This window comes from Mastigoproctus giganteus, chromosome 10, assembly GCF_048544385.1.
Source record: "Mastigoproctus giganteus isolate SK-2022 chromosome 10, ASM4854438v1, whole genome shotgun sequence".
Lineage (NCBI taxonomy): Eukaryota > Metazoa > Arthropoda > Arachnida > Uropygi > Thelyphonidae > Mastigoproctus > Mastigoproctus giganteus.
Genome location: NC_143584.1, coordinates 181,470,937 through 181,490,748, shown reverse-complemented (window position 1 = coordinate 181,490,748; position 19,812 = coordinate 181,470,937). Strand labels below are relative to the sequence as shown.

General features: G+C 35.0%; 2 protein-coding genes across 7 annotated transcripts in view; one reads left to right on the top strand and one right to left on the bottom strand.

The window, feature by feature from the left end:
* Positions 1-3,924, top strand: part of LOC150079593 (uncharacterized) — a 282,770-nt gene extending 278,846 nt beyond the window's left edge. For all 6 annotated transcript variants that reach the window (XM_090382783.1, XM_090382784.1, XM_090382787.1 and 3 more), the window contains one exon: positions 3,144-3,924. In XM_090382783.1, coding sequence (XP_090238909.1) covers positions 3,144-3,209 — 66 coding nt within the window. In that variant the 3' untranslated portion in view covers positions 3,210-3,924. The remainder of the gene's footprint in view (positions 1-3,143) is intronic.
* Positions 3,925-14,008: 10,084 nt separating this feature from the next.
* LOC150079592 (nucleolar MIF4G domain-containing protein 1-like) overlaps positions 14,009-19,812 on the bottom strand; it is an 86,116-nt gene continuing 80,312 nt past the window's right edge. The window contains exon 15 of the mRNA XM_090382350.1: positions 14,009-14,378. Coding sequence (XP_090238476.1) covers positions 14,091-14,378 — 288 coding nt within the window. The 3' untranslated portion in view covers positions 14,009-14,090. The remainder of the gene's footprint in view (positions 14,379-19,812) is intronic.

The following is a 19,812-nucleotide window of genomic DNA, read 5'->3' as shown; positions in this document are numbered from 1 at the left end:
TTCCAACAACTCCAATAAATTGTGACCTTATAAAGTGGGTCTATATGTCAGCCAAATATGTTGTTCCCACAAGTGTATATAATTTTTAATTTTAAATAACTTTTGATTCTCTTCCCTCATAAATTAACTTTTGATTCTCTTCCCTCATCATGAAAGTCTTAAAAGGGACAAAATCTCAACAGGAGGAATCCTGAAGTTGATCTAGTTCAGTGACAAATATTTTAGATGACCTTGTTGTGCTTAATGGTACAGACAACGAGGAACAGCTTGATAAGATTGTAAACCAGAACAGAGCTTATTGTGATGAATGGAGCAAGACTCCCTTTGCTGCTCTGGCTGAGTTATAGCCCTCCAGCAGACCAAAGATGGTAAGGCTCCTGGGAACAACTTTCTGGAGGCAGTCATCCTTAAAAAAAAAGTATAACTTTAATATCTGTTTGTGAGATGGAGTTTCCCCCTCAGTTTGGATGAGGATGGTTTTCAGTTCTCAAGAGCCCGGAGAAGTCCATCCATGTTCATGGGCTTCTCCGGGCTATTGAGAAGGACTCTCAAATTTCAAAATTCTCAAGTTCATTGGCATATACCCCTGTTACCCATTATGGGAAAAGTGATAGAAGCTGATTCTTGGGTGCCTGATGAAATATTATGGTGCTTAGGGGTTGGCCTCAGATAGACGATTTGGATTTAAAAAAGGGCTCCTCTTCATAGGAATGCCATTAACATCTTGCTAAAGACAGAGGACAGAGGATTTACACCTGTGACAGGTTGTCTGGATAACGTTCGTAGAACAGTGGCGGTTGCTGGAATGTGGCTGCTCTTGGGACTTGCCCTTTAGAACATTGTCCTTGACTTCTTGAACATGCATAATGTGGATGTAACACCTATTGCTTATGAGGATGACCTTGTTTTCCTTGTGAGGGGGAACTCCCAGAAGGATATTGAAAATAAGACTGCTGTTTGTTCGGGCCAACTTGCATAAGCTTGAGCTTTCTGTGCAATACACGAACTAGGCCACCCGTTCGTGCTGGAACTTTCATGCTTAAAAAAAAGTGATGGTGTAGCAGATAATGTATCTGCTATACAGATTTTGGAGTGGTGACTGATGACCTGGTGATAACATTTGAGTGGAGTTAGATCATGGCAGAACTAATGGACTAATTCTGAGAAGGGAAGGCACTTATATACTTTCCTCCCCTCTGTTCTGACTGTAAGCCCGAGGCACACACCAAGGCTTCAGTTTGGGTTGTGGGCCTATTGCATCCTCACTGGACATGGCTTGATGTCCAGGCTTTTTCAGCTGGGCTTAGTCCCTTCAGACTTGTGCTTGTGTGGCAAACCAGAAAATGGCATCCACAATGTGTTGTATTATCCAATTTATACTGACTTAAGGTTTCAGCTGGAGTGAGGGACTCTCACTCTGTACGATGATAAAATTCGTACACCCCCCTTCCCATTGTTAGTTTTATGACCAATTTTGCTGGTATGTAAGATGTGTTAATAGGTGCTGAAGCATCAATATATAGTAGAGACCAACCTCCTTGTGGTGGGGTGTGATGGTCCATCCTCACTGCAAGGCTAATAGTTGTTGTTGCTCTGAGTCTGACCCTAGGGATCTCTGCTATTGAGTTTTATACTAACCAACTGACAATGGTTGCATTAAATGGCAGATGACAGTTCAAAGCTGCATGCTTAGGGAACAGCTGATGCAAGCTAACCTAAAATGTAATGCAGTTACTGATGTTCTGTGATATCAGTGAAACAGCTAATTGCCAAAAAAAAAAAAAAAAAAAAAACCACCCTATAATAACATTGAATTTCTGCTGGAAAAAGGAATCGATCAACATGTGGATGAAAGCAGAGAATTAACCTTAATGAATTTCTACAGTTGTAGCTTTTATGCTTGCTTTATATTATAGAGGATAGTAATTTTGTAATTTAATGGGAATTATTAGCCCAAAATACTTCATCTGGAAAAATGATTTTATCAACCTAGAATCTGATTAGATTTCAGGAACTGAACTGGCTCATAAACATACCTAGAATGTTTGACCAATAATTTATTAATCAGTAATGTGATGAATTTTAATTAGATCTTTAAAATTATTTTCACTGAAAAACTTCTATTACAGGATGATCAAAATACTGTATGCACATTCTGTCCAACTATAAACTAGTGTACTGTGTGTGTGTTGAACTATTTAGAATGAATTGCACTGACATAAACCATTACCACTATGCAACATCTTTTATTTATGCAACATTTCACTATTGGGGAAAGGCAGTTTCACTCCCAAAAAAAATGCATCTGTTCTACATTTACTGACAAACCTTTTTTTATTTTAAAGGTCTGTTGTGTAATTGGAAAAAGTAATCCCATTTTCTATTCTTAAATAGAAGTAAGAAATAATTCTTAAATCATTTGCTTTTTTGATGCTACCTTTATTTTCAATATATTATGAAAACAATTGCAAAAAAAAAATTCTTTTTTGAAATTTTTTTTAAATAAAACCCCTTTTGAAGATCTTTAGACATGTACTGTCATTTATCACTACCTGCATTTGAACATTATCTTTGTTATTGCTATGGCTAGTGTCACAGAGAGCTAACTGAATAGTCTGTTTCAGCAGTTGGATGCCAAATTCTGCAGTAACATGTGAAACCAGTGGCATAAAGAATTCAACAAAACATGAAGCTAATGCACTTGAATAATTGGTTGTGAGAGATGGTAATTTTAAATTCTTGCTTTACATACTTTATAATATCTGCATTAATTAGACTTAAGAAAGCATTATCTTATATTTTTTATGACCAAAGTTAATCAATAACAAACAATTAATTTAGATTGAAAGTGAAACCAAAATTTACATGACATCACTTTAATAGATATTGTAATTTTTCAATTTAAGTAGTTTGGAAATTTACCACCAGTGGGCCCATTAGCCTCATCTCTTGATGAGAAATGGGATTAGGTCTTCCAATAGCTTTTTAAAAATTCATTAAATGTTTTTATGCATCGAATCTTGTGGTTAATATAATCTTTTACATTATTCATATAATCTATATTCTTGTATGATGTAAGCAAGAAAAATTTTTAATAAAAAGTTGTTTTGCTGAATTACTAATCTGGATTACTTTCATTGCAGGTACCAGTGAACCAAGCTAATTGGCATTTGCGAGTGTTTGGAAAAGAAGCATCTGTGTCATCCTAAAACAATATGAATGGATAAAACATTTATTTTCCAATGGGAGAGATTGCAATTATTTCTTTCAACATCACTATATGGGATACTAAATCTAGTAGAATTTATATCCATTCTGTACAGTGAGGTAAAAGTGCCTTGTGAATAAAAACTAAGTTCAATAACTCTATATATAGATTGTTGGAGCGAGGGGGTCTGTAAGAAGCTTTAGATATCAGTGCTCAAAACTGAGGGAAAGTCCTCTGCTCTAGCCAAAGCGTGTACAGTTTTTTCCCCCCTATTCAAATACTTCATGGTACTGTTATGCTGCTTCCAGTCAGTTTCTTAGAAAAGCCATCACCTACTTAAGAAAACTATTAAGCTCAGTTGCTTAATATATTCAAGAGGAATAGACAGTATATCTAAAGTAGATAGGGTCAAATAAAGTAATATGTAACCGAAGACCATGTACAAGTCTAACATATATAAACAGTTTTTTTTTTTGTGTTCATATGGTGATATCCAAAGGAATAATGCTAACAATGTATATATATGTGTAAAAATAAATCTTAATCTGGTCATCAAGTTGCAACTGGCCAGCAGTTGTAATCCCCATTTGAATGGGGAAATCTGTATTTAGGACAAGTTGTACAGTGTGAATATTTGTTTGTGCTCTGTGATTTGAATAGCTGTGAGGTGCTGATGTATAGCTTTTTCTTTGTCACAGAAATGAAGACAGTGGCACATTTATTTTAAAATTCTCTTTAAATTGAAAAGATCAAAATTTAAATTTCTTTTAATTTATCCTAATTTCATGTTTGCTCATTGCCATATATTTGAATGCTTTTACATTTTGTGGTTAATTCTTACTACAGTGACTGGCATTGGGCACCTTAAATCAGCTGTTGTTTTTAATTATCTGTTTCTACACATTAATGGAAATAAAGGTACTGTTTTCAAATTTTTCAGTAGTCACTTTATTGGTTTTCATTACAGCAATGGTACCATGGTTCCAGGAAACTTAAAGTATATCTCATGCTTTGCCAGTGAAGAACTTCAATTGGTGAGAGAAGGTTTTGTAACTTTTCTACATTTAGTGCTGATCAAAAATAAAGTGATGATAAAGATTAATATTTGAACAAATAAATGCTACATACTTTAGTTCATTAATGAACAATAACAGTTTTTGCTTTTTGGAGTAGAGGAAGGGGTTCCAAATTTATATTCTGACAAAAGTGGCAAAAGGTTTGTTCTAAAACCTTTTTAAGTCTATGATATACTAAACTTGTCATACTTGATGCAATGTCAAGGAGGGGAAAAAGATATACAAGAGAATTCTTTCCTCCATTAACCTTCTCAGCAGTGAATTTGCTGCATATGGGTGGCTCTCTTGCAGTAATTTCCAATAGCAGTGGGCTCTTTGGAGATGATTCCTTTGTGGAGTTTTGAAATGTTTTATAAAATTAAACTTTGATTTTTAACAGTTTTACTCTAGTGTTAAGCAGTGAAGACAGTTTTAAAGCATTTAAAAGCAAATTGGAATAAAAAAATTGCGTAAATAAATTCGGTTACTATTTTGATGCAATAATAGTTTACATCTACATGATTTGGTTTATCAAATTCTGGATCTGAATTCCACTGAAATTCCCTAATTTCAGCTTTTGTAAGCATAAATTGGAAAACAGTCAACAGGTATAACCTTCAATTTTTAAAGCTATTTTCTTGCTTCTGTATATTATAAACTGTATCTACAATTAGTTTAAAACAAAGATAAGAGATGGTAGCACATACTATAAAAATAAAATTCTTTCATTATTGGATACATTGTTTGAAATACCTTCAAAATGCAGATCAACATACATATACTATCTAGAGCCCGCATATGAAATGCAAATTTACCAAATTTTACTCTAATGCTGGGCAATCAAGTCAAAATAATCCATATGTACTGCTGAAAAGGTTAAAGAACTTAACCACACATGGAATACTGGTTACAGTACACTAAATTTTCCAAAGATACTTCAACACAGTATAGGAGGTGCAATAGGAAGAGAGAAGGAATGTCAAAAACAGTGTACACCAATACCTCACATAGCACTGATAATTGGTACCGAAACTGTTCTGTATTATGTGAAGCCATGTTGATTTAGGTATAATTATAATGGGTTTTAATTGAATGCGTACCAGAGAAACAGTCTATAAACAAATTATAATAAATCAATAAACAATTTGTGCTTGATAGCAAATTAAAAGGATTTGAAATTAAAAATATTGCAAAAAATTTTATTAATGAAAAGGTAACATCACGAGAGATATGTTTATTTAAGTATTTCAATAATAAAGTCTGAAGTTCTCTTCTTTTTCTCAGTGTACAAGTCTTTGTAGCATTGAATCCCATCTTGTTAAATTTGCTGTACCTTGATGCTACGTTCGACATCCAGATTTCCATTCATAATCGCTTCGCAGGCCGTCAACCAAAAAAAAATTTTCTCCAATTTTTCTGTTGAATTCTTTTGGTGCCACTTCAGAATTGTTTTCCTCTTCTTCATATGCAGTTTGCTTGTCAATTTCATAGAGTTGCTGTTTGTTATTTGGTTTTTAGGAGCGTTAGCAACTAAGGCCATATTGCTCCGGGATATGCGGTAGTCATTCCCTGACCTTTCCACATCCTCCGTATTTGGTGGTGACGGGCTCGAACCCTGGTCTAATCAAGAAGAGTGTGCTACGCACTGCTGCTCCTTCCCACCTGGCTATGGAGGTGCCTATAGAGTTGCATCATCTAAGTAATTTGCATGTGAGTCAATGCAGTCATGTAAATTTGCAGCGTCCAAAGTTTCGAATCCCAAGTCTTTTCCGATCTTCACAATGTCTTCGGCAGTTGTCTGAATTTGTGATTCAAGACCAGTGAAATCATTTGCCAAATGGGGCAAAACATGCTGCCAAACAGAATGCATGTTGTTGTCAGTGATTTCTAGATAAGAGATGCAAATATATTTTCAATCATATTTTAAGGGGTAAAAAATAAATTGTGAAATGAAAAGTTTGAAAGCTATCTCATCAGGATGGAATTAAGAATCTGAACATTATTGCACATTGCTGCTGACTGCCTGAGGGGAGCTATTGGCACATGTGCATGTGAGACAGAGTTGGCACTGCAGCATATATGAACACATACCTAGGCTACAACAACACAGCATATATGTAGAGTATGTCTAGGCTATTGAATGAGTTTTAATATATACAGTAAATTTTTTACTTAAACTTAACTGAAAACCATGTTATAGTGAAACCTGTGCTGTTTGAAGCTGTGGTAAGTCAGGCATTGCTGCATTTTCATAAAGGTTTGACCAAATTTGGTATTGGAATTAAGTGTAAAAATTAAAATCCCTTTATATCATTCTGCAGAAAGTGTATTGGCACTTGAGAAAAATCAATAATGAGCATACTACATATAGTGTTATTGCATTTCTATAATTTGAACATTTCTCCTTTTGTTGAAGCCTCTCATGGCTCTCCATGGTCAATTTCCAATATCTTAAGCCTTATGGAGTGAGTTTCTTCAGGAAATTTAAGTTCTTAAAAAATTAACTTTGTACATCAATGCTGTTAAATTTTAATTTCTTATTTTGACTTGATTGCCCAGCATTAGAGTAAAATTTGGTAAATATTTTATTCTAATGCTGGGCAATCAAGAATTGCAAGCCAGAACTTAAAACAATTTGTAAAAAAAAAAAAAAAAAAAAATCCCTCTAAGCAATATCCTTTACTCCTGTTTATAACTTAATTTGATTTCACCAACTTTTGGGTCTGAATTCAGAGAAGTTGGTAAATTTGGCTTTTGTAGCCAAAATTGGACAATGGCCAACAGACCTAATATCCTCCTCCAGTTAAAGATATTTTCCCACTATTATCTATTAAACTGTTCCACTGTAAGCTGGAAATACAGGTGGCAGCATGTACTGGAAAAATTTCAAGATGTTTGTAAAAATTAGTGATTCATTTAAAAGTGAACACATTTTAAATCTACTTAATGTAGATCTGTGTAAATGCTCCTCTCTTCCCACCAGAACCCACACAAAAAATATAGATCTCTAAGTATTTATAAAAAGGTTAAGTTTACACAAGAAGAGAAGTGCTGCTAAAAGATTCAGAGAAATATTTAATACCACAAAATGTTTTGCATTATGAACTTACCTGAATTGATTTTTTAATTTTTATGAATGCATTTTTTAATGCATTCAATTTTTTTAAAAATAAACAAGCAGGTACACTAAAAAAAAAAAAAGAGGGTACTTTGTTGCAATAAAGCCTTGTTTTCTCTAGAAACATTCCTATATGTGGTTCACTTGTTTGTAAAAATTAGTGATTTAATTTCAATACAATTTAAATATTAAATCTTTGATTGCATTGCTATTGGATTTTTGTATTAATGTGTTAAATATCAAATTTTAAAATGCATCAGTACAATTTTTAATGCAAAATTGTACTGTATTTTATATACAACCAAAAATATTGAATTTTTGGATTATTCAACTTTTATTCTATAGTGGAACTTCATAAAATCTGGCATACTCAGAATCCAGCACATGCTGGAGTTTTGAGATAAGGTGTTATTTTTATTTTATAATCTCTGCAATAGTTGCGAGCATGAAGCCAAAATAATAACTTGTATAATAGTCATGGGTTCTAATGCTGCCTCAAGTATACGTGTTGTGATTATCCAATATTTTTAATGAGTTAAAAATAGTGAAATATGATTCAGTAATTGAATTGCCTTAAAAACTAAGTACTATACAGGCAGTTCCTGCTTTAAGAGTTCTTTTTTTTTTCAAGTATCAACAAAATCAAAAACATGAACATTAATTGCAATAAATAAATGCTAAACATTTATAAATACGGTATTTTAAACCACGTGCATAGCTGTACAATATAGTTACTGTGCGTTCAGGCAGATGAGAGCATTTCACTGACTTGCATTAATAAAGCAATTACCATGCTGACGTTACAAAGTGGTTGTGTTCTTCATTTTTGCTGTCTTGTCTTATTTCAATGGAAACAAAATATGAGGTCATAAGTAAACAGCAGTGATCATTAATATTGCTAATGAATTGCAGCTTGAGGTTTCTACAATTGACATCACTGATCTGCTTCAAGCACACAATGGAGAGATCACAAATGAAGACCAACTTGAAATGGCAAAATGTGAAGAAGCTGAGGGAGAAGAAGAATTGACAGCTGAAACTCCTGTTCCTTCCTTCACTTTCGAAGGGGCTTGACGAAGCTTTTCAACACACAGAAAAACCAATTGATCTTCAAGTCACAAGATTCAAATTTCGAGCACACTAGAAAATTTGCTACAGATTTAAAAATGCTTATGCATACTATCGTGAAATTTATAAAGAAAAAGGATTGTCTTGAAAACAAACTAATCTTGAAGCATTTCTGATGAAGACTATTCCTTGTGCTTCCAACAATGATGATGAAGAATAAACACTAACATTTGTATGGCATAAATAATTTTTTTATTATTATAATTTGCTTTATTTTAAAGACTGTTTTCATTTATTTTGATAAATAAATCATTGTTTAAGTATAAACTATTGTTTTGTTAACCTTTATTTAACATTACTATGGTCAAATTTCATTGAGAACGTAACCTTGTTTTTAACATTACATCTATGGGAAATAAATTCCAGCTTTACGAGCATGCACTAGGAATGAATTAACTCGTAAAGTTAGGAACTACCTGTACTGTGAACTAATACTGAATATCTTTCAATATGAATGATCTTATAATTTCAAATGCATAGTAACAATAACAGAGTATAGGAAATATGTAAAGCAGAAATTGGTTTAGCAATTATTAATAAATAAGTACTGGTAGTATGTAGGTGCTTTCATTTATTTGTTATTTGGTTTTTTTTTTAGGAGCATTAGCAACTAAGGCCATATTGCTCCAGGATATGCGGTGGTCATTCCCCGACCTTTCTGCATCCTCCATATTTGGTGGTGACGGGCTCGAACCCTGGTCTAATCAAGAAGCGTGTGCTACGCACTGCTGCTCCTTCCCACCTGGCTACGGAGGCACCAACTTTCATTTGTCTGGCTAGTCTGTTTCCTCTCTATCCTTGTTGATTGACTAACCTGAGAGAAATATTGATAAAAAGTGCTGGGTTTATGAGGTTCTACTGTATACTGCAATTATTACAAATAACATATACATTTAAGATTGATCCTCTTTAGAAATTTTTACTTTCACAGTACATATTCTTTTACCACAATATCAAGTACAACAAAGGAAAAATTACTACTTATGTACATTAGAAAAGTGAAATACAAGGTGTAGCCATTAAATAAGACTGCATACAGTTAGCAGTGGCAAATGATGCAAGAAAGCAAGCTTATACAGCATCAGTCTAAAAAATAAAAAAACTGCCTTCCATTTCACCTGTTCATCCCCCTGATAGTATGTCTAGTTCTTCCTTGAATTTATTCAAACTATCAACCTCCACAACAACAGACAAAAGCTTGTTCCAGCAATTAACCATTCACTGGCTGAAGGCAAACTTCCATGCATCCACTCTGCAATCATCCTTCCTCAATTTGAATTTGTGTCCTCGTGTGTATGATCTGAGCAAGAGAAAATTCCATCAGCATTGAGCTTGCTGATGGGATTCTTCCAGTTATGAACTAACATTTTGAAAAATTCAGAGATGCAAGCTTTGGTCAAGTGCTGAGACTTTGGCTTCCAGGTCATATTGGAAGAGCCAACAACAATGTATATTGAAAGATGCTTTACTCTCCAAGACCAAAGAAAGCAGCAATGTCAAAACTGAAGATCACAATGCTTATTTAATTGTACGTGAAAGGAATAATCATGATTTTTGCCAGCTGGTCACATGGTGAATCAGCAATATTACACTCAGATGTTGATTTAAAAAAAAAAAAATTTTTTTTTTTGGTGAAATATGGGTCAGTAGTAAGACTTGCCTGTGCTCAGTGCAATATTGATTTAACAGTTTGATTCATGAACATGCTTTGTATTCACCTGGTCTTAATCCATGTAATTTTTTTTCCAACTCAAATTTGAAAAATTTAACCAGGTCCAACAGAATGAAGAAATAAAAAAATAAAAAAAAATAAAAATTTTTTTTTCTCAAAATGCTCACAAAAAATAACTTAGATATTCAAATGCATGAAGTGCTATGTAACTGCTCACGGAAACTACTCAAAATCTTTTTCAGTAAAGCACCTTTGCGACATCAGTCTCATTATTTAATGGCCACGCCTTCAACTTAATTCAATTAATGAATATCTTAAAATAGAAAATGGTATTAAGTGATAATCTCTCAAAATAGGAAACTTTAACAGCTTTTCTTCACACCATGGCTGAGTTTGTCTCAGGGCCAAGTTGCACGATTCCCAGATGGGGAATCATGCACCTGGGTAATTCAGGTTTTCATTCTGCAAAAGAAGATAAAAGGGGGAAAACAAGACCTATAGAAAGAATGCAAGTTAGAGTATATACTGAGCTGCCCCAGCATTAATTCAATAATAAAAAAAATCAACCCCAACATGGTTCATCATAATAGAAATTTTCCATATTTTTCCTTTTGTGGAAATTTCCATGAACTAGCATCTGTGCCTTATACTGGTGTGCATAATCTGTTCTCTGCAATTAATTTTGTAATTGCAACATTGCATGTGTGAATAAACTCTAGGCAGTAAACGAAGTTAAAAATAATAGGCTTAACTCTACAAGTGAGGAGGGGGAAGTTTAAAATGGTGTACTTTTAAAATTATATTCTTTATTCTGACATTATTGGATAATAAGAACAAAACTTTAGACACAGATCCAATTTTTTGATGTGAATGCATCTTTAAATTCAAAACAGTACTGGGGGGGGTACGGGACGAAAAAGGTGAGTAATGAAATCGTTTGATAAGGTTTGGCTTAATTTCTAAAGTATTAAAGGTAGCCAAACCAAACAGATATCATTAAGTTGAGGGAATAAAGATTGGTCAGTGACCTTCAGATAGCACACCGCATGACACGGGTGGCAGTGGTGGACAGCCATTTTCTGTATGATCTGCAGTGCTTCGGAAACTTCCACCCAGTATAACTTTGCACTCGGTCGCAGTACGACGCTCATTTTAGTGTCAATCAATAGCTCTCGTCTATCTATCGGTTTAATGCGAAATAATTAAATTTCAATAGTGTTGGTGAAGACAATGTGGATTGAAGTTGAAGAATTTTAGAAATTTCACAATGTCTGTCTATACTTGCCGGAAAGCGAGCCAGAAATATATCAAATGCATAAGACTGGAAAGAGCAGCTTGTCAGCTTTCCAATAATACCCCAATGTCTGGGTCGGAATGAATAAGGACGTATCAGGAGTGAAAATAAGTGGCGCGGCTGACAGCACTAGAACTTCGGCAGCGGCGGTGCACAAACCCATGGATGTAAATGACTATCATTAAACTTGTTTTCATTTATTTACACTTCCCAACACATATATAATCTGCTGTCATGACCTATTCATGTAAAACCCCACCACAGCCACACCAGATTTTTTTTTTTATTTCTTGAATACTTCACTGCCACTGCACAATAGTGCAGGGAGAGGGGAAGGAGGTTAAAGAAACCAAAAAATCTACAGGAAAATTACACATTTTAAATTAACATTTAGTATGGAGTGCAAACAAAAGCTATTGAAAATAAGGAACACTTTAACCATGAAATAAATCCAACAAAATTAATGCTGTTAATAGGACTATATGTAAAGCAAGGTTCTTACATTTATCTCTAACCCTATTAACATCATTAATTTGTTGGATTTATTGTGGTTTCAAGTGTATTCCGTACAATGCTAATTTATTATGCTTGTCCACTTAAAATAATTGATGTATATGAAAACTGAAAATAATGTTAGGCATATATTAAAATTCTCAATTCAAATAGGATTTTTAAATTTAATGGGGAAATGATTGAGAGTATTCAATCCCACCTGCAGCAGAGTGTTCACATAAAACCTTAATGCACTATAGAAGCTGTTCTGGCAGTTAGTGTAGCTTTTGTGTGAACTGTGCTTTAAAAAAAAAAAAAATGTATTTTATGCAAATTCTGAGTATCCAATAGCAATCTATCACCTTAACAGAGAATAAATTATTCTTGCCCATAAAAACATGGGCTGGCATCACTCCATTCCCATTTTTTTGGCTCACTCAGTGGGATAACCACACCTCCAGCACTCAGGATGGTAAGTCATCTTTGTTTAGATGATTCTTTGAGGCTGTTGGATGACTTGATGCTTGCAGCTGGAGGTGGCACATTGGCTTAATGTATCATGAAATGTTGTCTCAGCACTATGAAAGCAAAGCAGTTTTAGGAGACAGGAATCATTAAAGAAGAGCTATCAAGGTTGTCTGAGGGCTATGGCAACCAGAACAAACTACTATCTGGCTCTACCAGCAAGACAGAACCCTACAATGCCCTATCATCAACTGTCTTTTGAGGTTGTTGTGGCCACAGGTGAAAACATTTCCAACCAGACTGTGTTAAGAAGGTTTGATTCAAGTGGACTCTATGCAAAGAAGCCAGTGGTTTGTATCCCATTAACCCCAAATCACTGCAAAGCTTGTCAAAATTGGTGCCATGAACATGTGACTTGGAGCCCTGACAAATGGGGCACAGTTCTGTTCTCTGGCAAGTCCCTTTCTAGCCTACAAACAGATTCTAGATGTTATTTTATGAAGAGACAAGGAATGCAATACAATCCCTCCAACACCAGAGACAGTTACAATATAGGCAGTGTTCTTGTGTGGGGCAGAATAATGATCAATGGCTGCATCCCTTCACGTTTTTGATAGGGATACTATAATTTCACTGAGGTACCAAGAACAGACCCTCTGTGTGACTCTTTAGGGGTGTACTTGGCTCAGATTTTCTTTTCATGCATGACAATGCCACTGCACATAGAGCTCAAGTGGTGGAGGAATATCTTAAAATTGAAGATAGCCAATGACTGCTGTGGCCAGAACAATCACCAGACTTGACACTATTGAACATGTGGGATGCCCTTGAGTGTTGCATTGCATGCTGACACCTAACTCCTTGGTCACTGAGTGAGCTAAGGTCTGCTTTTTTTTTTAAGAATGGGATTTGTTGCCCCATAGTTTTATAGACATCCTTATATCAAACATATTTCTCCACTGTCAGGCCTGTTTAGCTGTTGGAGGGGGATTATACACTGTACTGACTGATGTTGTGTGACTATGTTTTCAAGCATCTTGTATCAACTTCTGTAATGTGACCTTTTTGGTAATTCTTATACAATCCCTATAAATGTCCCTTATACCTGTCCAAAGTTTCTTGCTGTCTTCTCATTTCATTGTTATTTTATGGCACACCATACCAAAGTTTGTCCTGCTCCACTGCAAGCTGCACGAGTTACACCACATTTTCTATGTGTTCTGTTAATGATCAATGGCCGCACCCATTGAGCTACCAGTAGTGAAAGGTTGCTTTCAGCTGCTCTTGACCAATAGTACTTTGTCAGGCCAAAGTACTATTGGTCAAAATAAAGTTTGTCACACTATACAAATGTGGTGTAGAGTGATGAAATTTATAATCACCAAATCAATGCACTTACATAATTTCAGAAATTATATTATTGAAATAAAATTAATGTCAAAGGGAATAAGACTTTATGGGTATTTTCAATTATATTACCTTTCATTTTTGTATGTAACTATTTACAATTCCTATGTGAACATAACAGGAATCATTTGATAAATGTAAATCTTATTGTGCATGATGTACAATATCCTTTTAGCCTCTCTTTACCTTAATTTCAATAACATATTAAGGTTACCTTAGTCCTTATATTACAAATGCACTCTGAAAATCTGTTATAGCAAAGAAGTTTTTTTTCCAGAATTTAAAGCCTCTTCTGCAATTTTGACCCTGAGCACTAGCATCTGTCCATCTTCAGTATTACACAACTTTTCTTTTCGTGGTAAGAGAAAGTGATAAATAAATAACCTTAGCCCTGCTCTTAAATGTTCCAGTTTAGGACCATTTGAAATACGTAAGAACACATTTCTACAAACTACTTCAGAATTGTGAAGGAGAATGGCAAGGAGAATTTGGGTTAAGAAGTGGACCAACTGTTTGTTCATATCAGCAAAATGGATCACCTGTAAGAAAATAAAAGTTCGTTATGGATGGAAAGAAAAATAACTGAAAATATTCCTTGTCATTAGTTTTTTTAAACAGAATCTTTTTAATATATTTTATCTGCTAATATAGTGTCTGCTTTTGCCATAGAAGGTAATGTTAAATGAAAGGTTAAAATTAATTTCACAAACTATTTAACAAGAATTTTCTGTTGGTAATTATTTAATTTGTAGATAGTGCTAATGTTCTCCAGTATAAGTGTTGGTTAAAGTGTTCAATGAAATGTATGTCTAAGAATACCTTCAGGCTGCTGCATACTCTGACTTGTTGGGTGTCTGGAAGTATCAATGAAATCCAATGTTGTCATTCATTTAAATATTTTTTTTTCCCTATCATGAAAGGCTTTACAGATTAAAAGTATATAAGCTACTATTATGTTTAAAGAGAGCTGTGTATTTCAAAAAAGGATGAAATCTGACTGATAACTTGCACCCTAAAGATCAGGAGGACTTTTACTATCCTAGAGAAAATTACAATGTGAAATTGTAATTTTCTGGGATAGTAAACGTGCTCGCTGGATTTCATTACAATGGAATATGAGAAGGTCAAAGATTTCTTGGAGAGACTGTATTTTCCATTATATGATCCAGAAATTGGGTGAGTGGAAACATTCAGATTCACTTAACACCCCCCCCCCCAAAAAAAAAACCTTTTTTTTTTTTTTTTGGCTATGAAATAAACATTTCTGTTTAATTGCAAAAGTATTCTCATCATACCATATGATACAACCTTGCAAATGGAAGCACACATCTACAGAAGGAACTGTCATGTAATTTACAAAAGACATCCGAGCTTTGATAATTATAAAAAAAGTTGTAGGATCCTGACAATACCATATCACATGCTGCTGCCCCATCAACCTCTCCCTACATGATTTTTTTTCTTCTTCCTGATAAGAAAAACTCAAGTCAACACAATTGCAATGCTACTAAAAGGTACATCAAACAAGTTAATGTACACATTACATTCCAGGTGCATTCTATTTTTCCTCCCTTAAATTAAATGCATGTTTTCTTTTTCTGTGATTAATGGAAGTGAAAAGTAAACATAATTAATTACTAAGATTATAACTTGATAGAACACTTAAAACTATAGTTGTCATTCTCTAATCTTAGCCATTCAGTTTACCTGTATATTTATTATTCTTCTCAAATATACTTTTTTAAGTTAATTTCTCTGTATACACATTTCTTCACAAGTGATACAAGAATCATGAGTCTTATGCAACAATACAAATTGTTACACATAACAATACACATTGTTACGTAACATATGTAAAAAAAAGAAACTTTTTTTTTACATACAAATTATATAATTGCAAACTTCTATTTATCTAATTTTAATGAAATTTGGAATGGTCTACAAATTTTTTTAAAGGACAGAACATAAAATTTCTTTAAAATCCATCCAAGGAGAGTTGAGTTGTTACATGCAGATGGATGTGGTGAAGGCAATGGATATATGTATGTGTATACACTGATGAGCCAAAACGTTATGACCAGCGAGTCGTTATGCAAATTGAAGCAACTGCAGGTCCAGACACGGTATACTATCATAATCAACAGTAATGGTCCACTGCAGAAGACTATTATAATAAGAAAACATTATGCCATCATGATTAATAGCACAACAACAGACTTTTCATATTGGCACCTGAAAGACAACTATACATTGATGAGCCAAAACAATATGCCCAGCGAGTCGTTATGCAAATCGAAGCAATTGCAGGTGAACTACAGCGTGTGGGCAGGTTGGGACACGGCATAAAAAACTGATACTACTGAGCTCCGTTAATCAGTGTTACTCTTGTTCTTCAGATGGGAAAATGCAGCGGACTTAAGCGAGTTTGACAAAGGCCAGATTGTAATGGCCAGACGATTGGGTCAGACCATATCCAAAATGGCATGGCTGGTGGGGTGCTTGCGGTCAGCCGTGGTTAGTACCTACCGAAAGTGGTCTGAGGAGGGGGGGAACCCATGAATTGCCGGTGAGGTGTTGGTTGACCACGGATCATTGATGCTCTTCCAGATGGCACATGGCAACAGAAGGGCAACTGTGGTGCAACTTGCCAGTAATTGGGATGCTGGCGACAACACACAGTACGTCGAACCCTGCTGAAAATGGGGCTGCGTAGCCGCAGGCCGCTCCAAGTGCCCATGCTAACCATGCTTCACTGGCGACAACACCTACAATGGGCATGCGAGCATCAAAACTGGACCTTGAGTGATTGGAAGAAGGTTGTCTGGTCCGATGAATCACGTTTCCTGTTGCCCCATGTGGACGGCCGGGTACGTGTGTGTCATTTACCTGGGGAAATGATGCCGCCTGGATGCATTGCGGGACGAAAATAAGTCGTTGGTGGCAGTGTCATGCTTTGGGCAATGTTCTGCTGGGATACCCTAGGTCCAGTCATCCATGTGCCAGGCACTCTGACTTCTACCACCTACCTAAACATCATTGCTGACCAGGTCCACCCTTTCGTGGCAACGATCTTCCCCTCCGGTGGTGCCATCTTTCAGCAGGATAATGCGCCATGCCACACTGCCCGGATTGTTCGAGACTGGTTCGCCGAACATGAGGAAGACTTCCAGGTATTGCCCTGGCCTCCAAATTCTCCAGACATCAATCATCTGTGGTTTGTGTTGGAACAGCAATTCCGTTCTGTGGCATCTCAACCAGAGACAGGAGTCAAAGGATCTGCTGGTTACGTGTTGGTACCAGATACCACAAGCCACATTTAGATATCTTGTAGCGTCCATGCCTCGCCGGGTACAAGTTGTTTTGGCTGCACGTGGAGGACCAACATCATATTAGGTACGTAGTCAATATTTTGGCTCATCCATATATATATATATATATATACAGTAGATATGGCAAATAGTTAACAGTTGAAAGGTAAAATATTCAATTGTGAAGGTGATGCAAACAGTGAAAACTATAGCAAAAACTAAAAAATCAAAGACCTAATAAAGGTGAGAAGAGCTGATTAATGCCATCAATGTCTAGATAAAACATTACATCAGTCTTAATAACGATGAACATAGTATGAACGAGTAGGTGGTAACTAAGGGATGTGATATCAATCCTAGCTGACTTTGGTCCATGATATAACCTAGTAGGGAAACATATAATTGTTATAGGCAAAATAAAACAAATAAATAAGGATAATTACTAAATTCCCATGTCAAGCCAATTGCAGTATAGATTGGTGGATTCACATTACAAAGGACTTTATCGAGGGCTAACCCTTGCAATGTGTTTACCTACAATTAGCGAGCTATCAGTTTCTGTTGTCCTCTGCTTGTTATACCCGATGAATCATAAGGTATCATAAGGATATATAATTCGTTAAGATATACTAGATTATAGTATGAGATATTTAGATAAGGTGGGGGGGAAACAATTTTAAGGTGGTTAACAAGCTAGATGACTTTAGCCCGACCGATAGCCCAGACCATGAAAACAATGTAAAAACCAAATAATGGTGATAGTAGAGAACCAATAATGCTTTATAAACTTGTTATTTGATGATAAAAGATAGTCAGCTATGCTAAAGAAAGGAGAACGGAAACAAGGTTATAGGAAGGTGATAGTACCTCAATCCCCCTCGAATTGCTCTAATAGTTCTTGAGGTATGAAATGTAGAAAAAGATAGTGTATAGTTAAAGTGAAGGAAGAGTGGTAAAGCAATTACTTCGGAAAATACCGGGAGCATAACTTCCCGTCTCTTGTAGTAAGAGAACCTGGTATTGCAGTAGAGTTGTATAGCCAAAATTTGGAAAGCATAAAATAATATAAAATAAAATCAAATAAAATAACATAATAATATAAATTATTGAATGAAGAAAAGAATGGCTAGTTCCTGATTACTTACAGCAATGTGTAACTAGTAAAGCAGACTTACCACAAAGCTACGACGCGGGAAAAAAACCACGTTGTGGCATGCGTGTTAAAATATATAGGTATTGTATATGATGCCAGCGCCCTCTTACTGGCAAGTAGTTGGATGCGAAAATAATTTATAGCTTAAACCAAGATGGCCTGCGAGCCAACGGTAAGCTAGGCAGGTGGTAGATGGTTCTCCTGAAAAATGAAGGAAGAGTAAGGCAAGAAAGAAGCTAAGAATTGATTACTGCCTTAGAAGCAAATACAGGTACAACTTTTTCAATGAGTGTAAGCTGTATTAAATATGCTCCTAAGGCAGTGCCTAGTTATATACATATTTACAGGCTCTGTAAAACCGTCAAGATAATATAATCCCGTGGTGGAAGATTTACTTCCTCAAAACAGCAGTTATAATATGATGGTGGTCGATGTTATTATGGTATTTTTTTAAGGCTATTTGCATGGCCGTATGTAGGTTTATATTTGTGAAGCGTATTGGGAATCCATTCTCAGATAACTTATGCTTAAAGACTGTAAGAGCTCTAATTATGTTGTCTGCGTTGTTGCATATTTTAACTAATCTAATACTCTGGGATAATATTAAATTTTTTTGGATTCTTATGGAGATGTTTGAGTGCCAGTTAGTAAGGCTGATGGTGTTAAAGCCAAACGTATTTCGTTTGTCATATACGGAGGTATTTAACTGATTATTATTGTGCAATTGTATGCTGATATCCAAGTAATTGGCTTTTTTAGTGCTATCTATGTTGGTGTATGTATATATATATATACATACGCACACACACACATACTCAACTGACAAGTCTCTGAAAACATTTTTTGGCACATTTGCATATATATATATATGCAAATGTGCCAAAAAAATGTTTTCAGAGACTTGTCAGTTGAGTATGGCATGACACATGTGTATCCAGTTTCATGTTATCATTTCAAAAAGGAAACAAAGAATCCACATAATGAAGTGTAAGTTAGCTGCAAGAATTAAATGATCAGTGATCATATATTTATTTATATGGCTTACAAGCATGTGTTTTTTTTCCCCCAAAGGTAATAATAAAAATGTTACGTCTGGCAGTGCATCCCAGTGTTAGAAGCTAGCAGTGACATTCATATTTTCTCTTTTGAATTCAAAATTAACTTAACATATTTATGCAAATGAAAAATATGTTTTGGTAATTTGGTAGAGTATGTTTTAATATTTTGAATTTAAATTATTAATCAATTATTTTCACTCCCTTTAAACTCAAATCACAAATTAATGAGAAAGTCAGTCATTCAAGAAATATAAAATTCGCATTTAAATAATCCATGTCATTGCAGGGAATTAATCTCATAACTATGCCCCTCTAAATTTTAACTATGGATTTTACAGAAATTATTAAGTTGTCAAGGCTTTCAGCTGATTTTTATTCATTTTTCAACAGTTGCAAACTTTCCAACTTAAGTAATTGAATGAGCAGGAACTGATAATTATTGTCCAGTATTCAG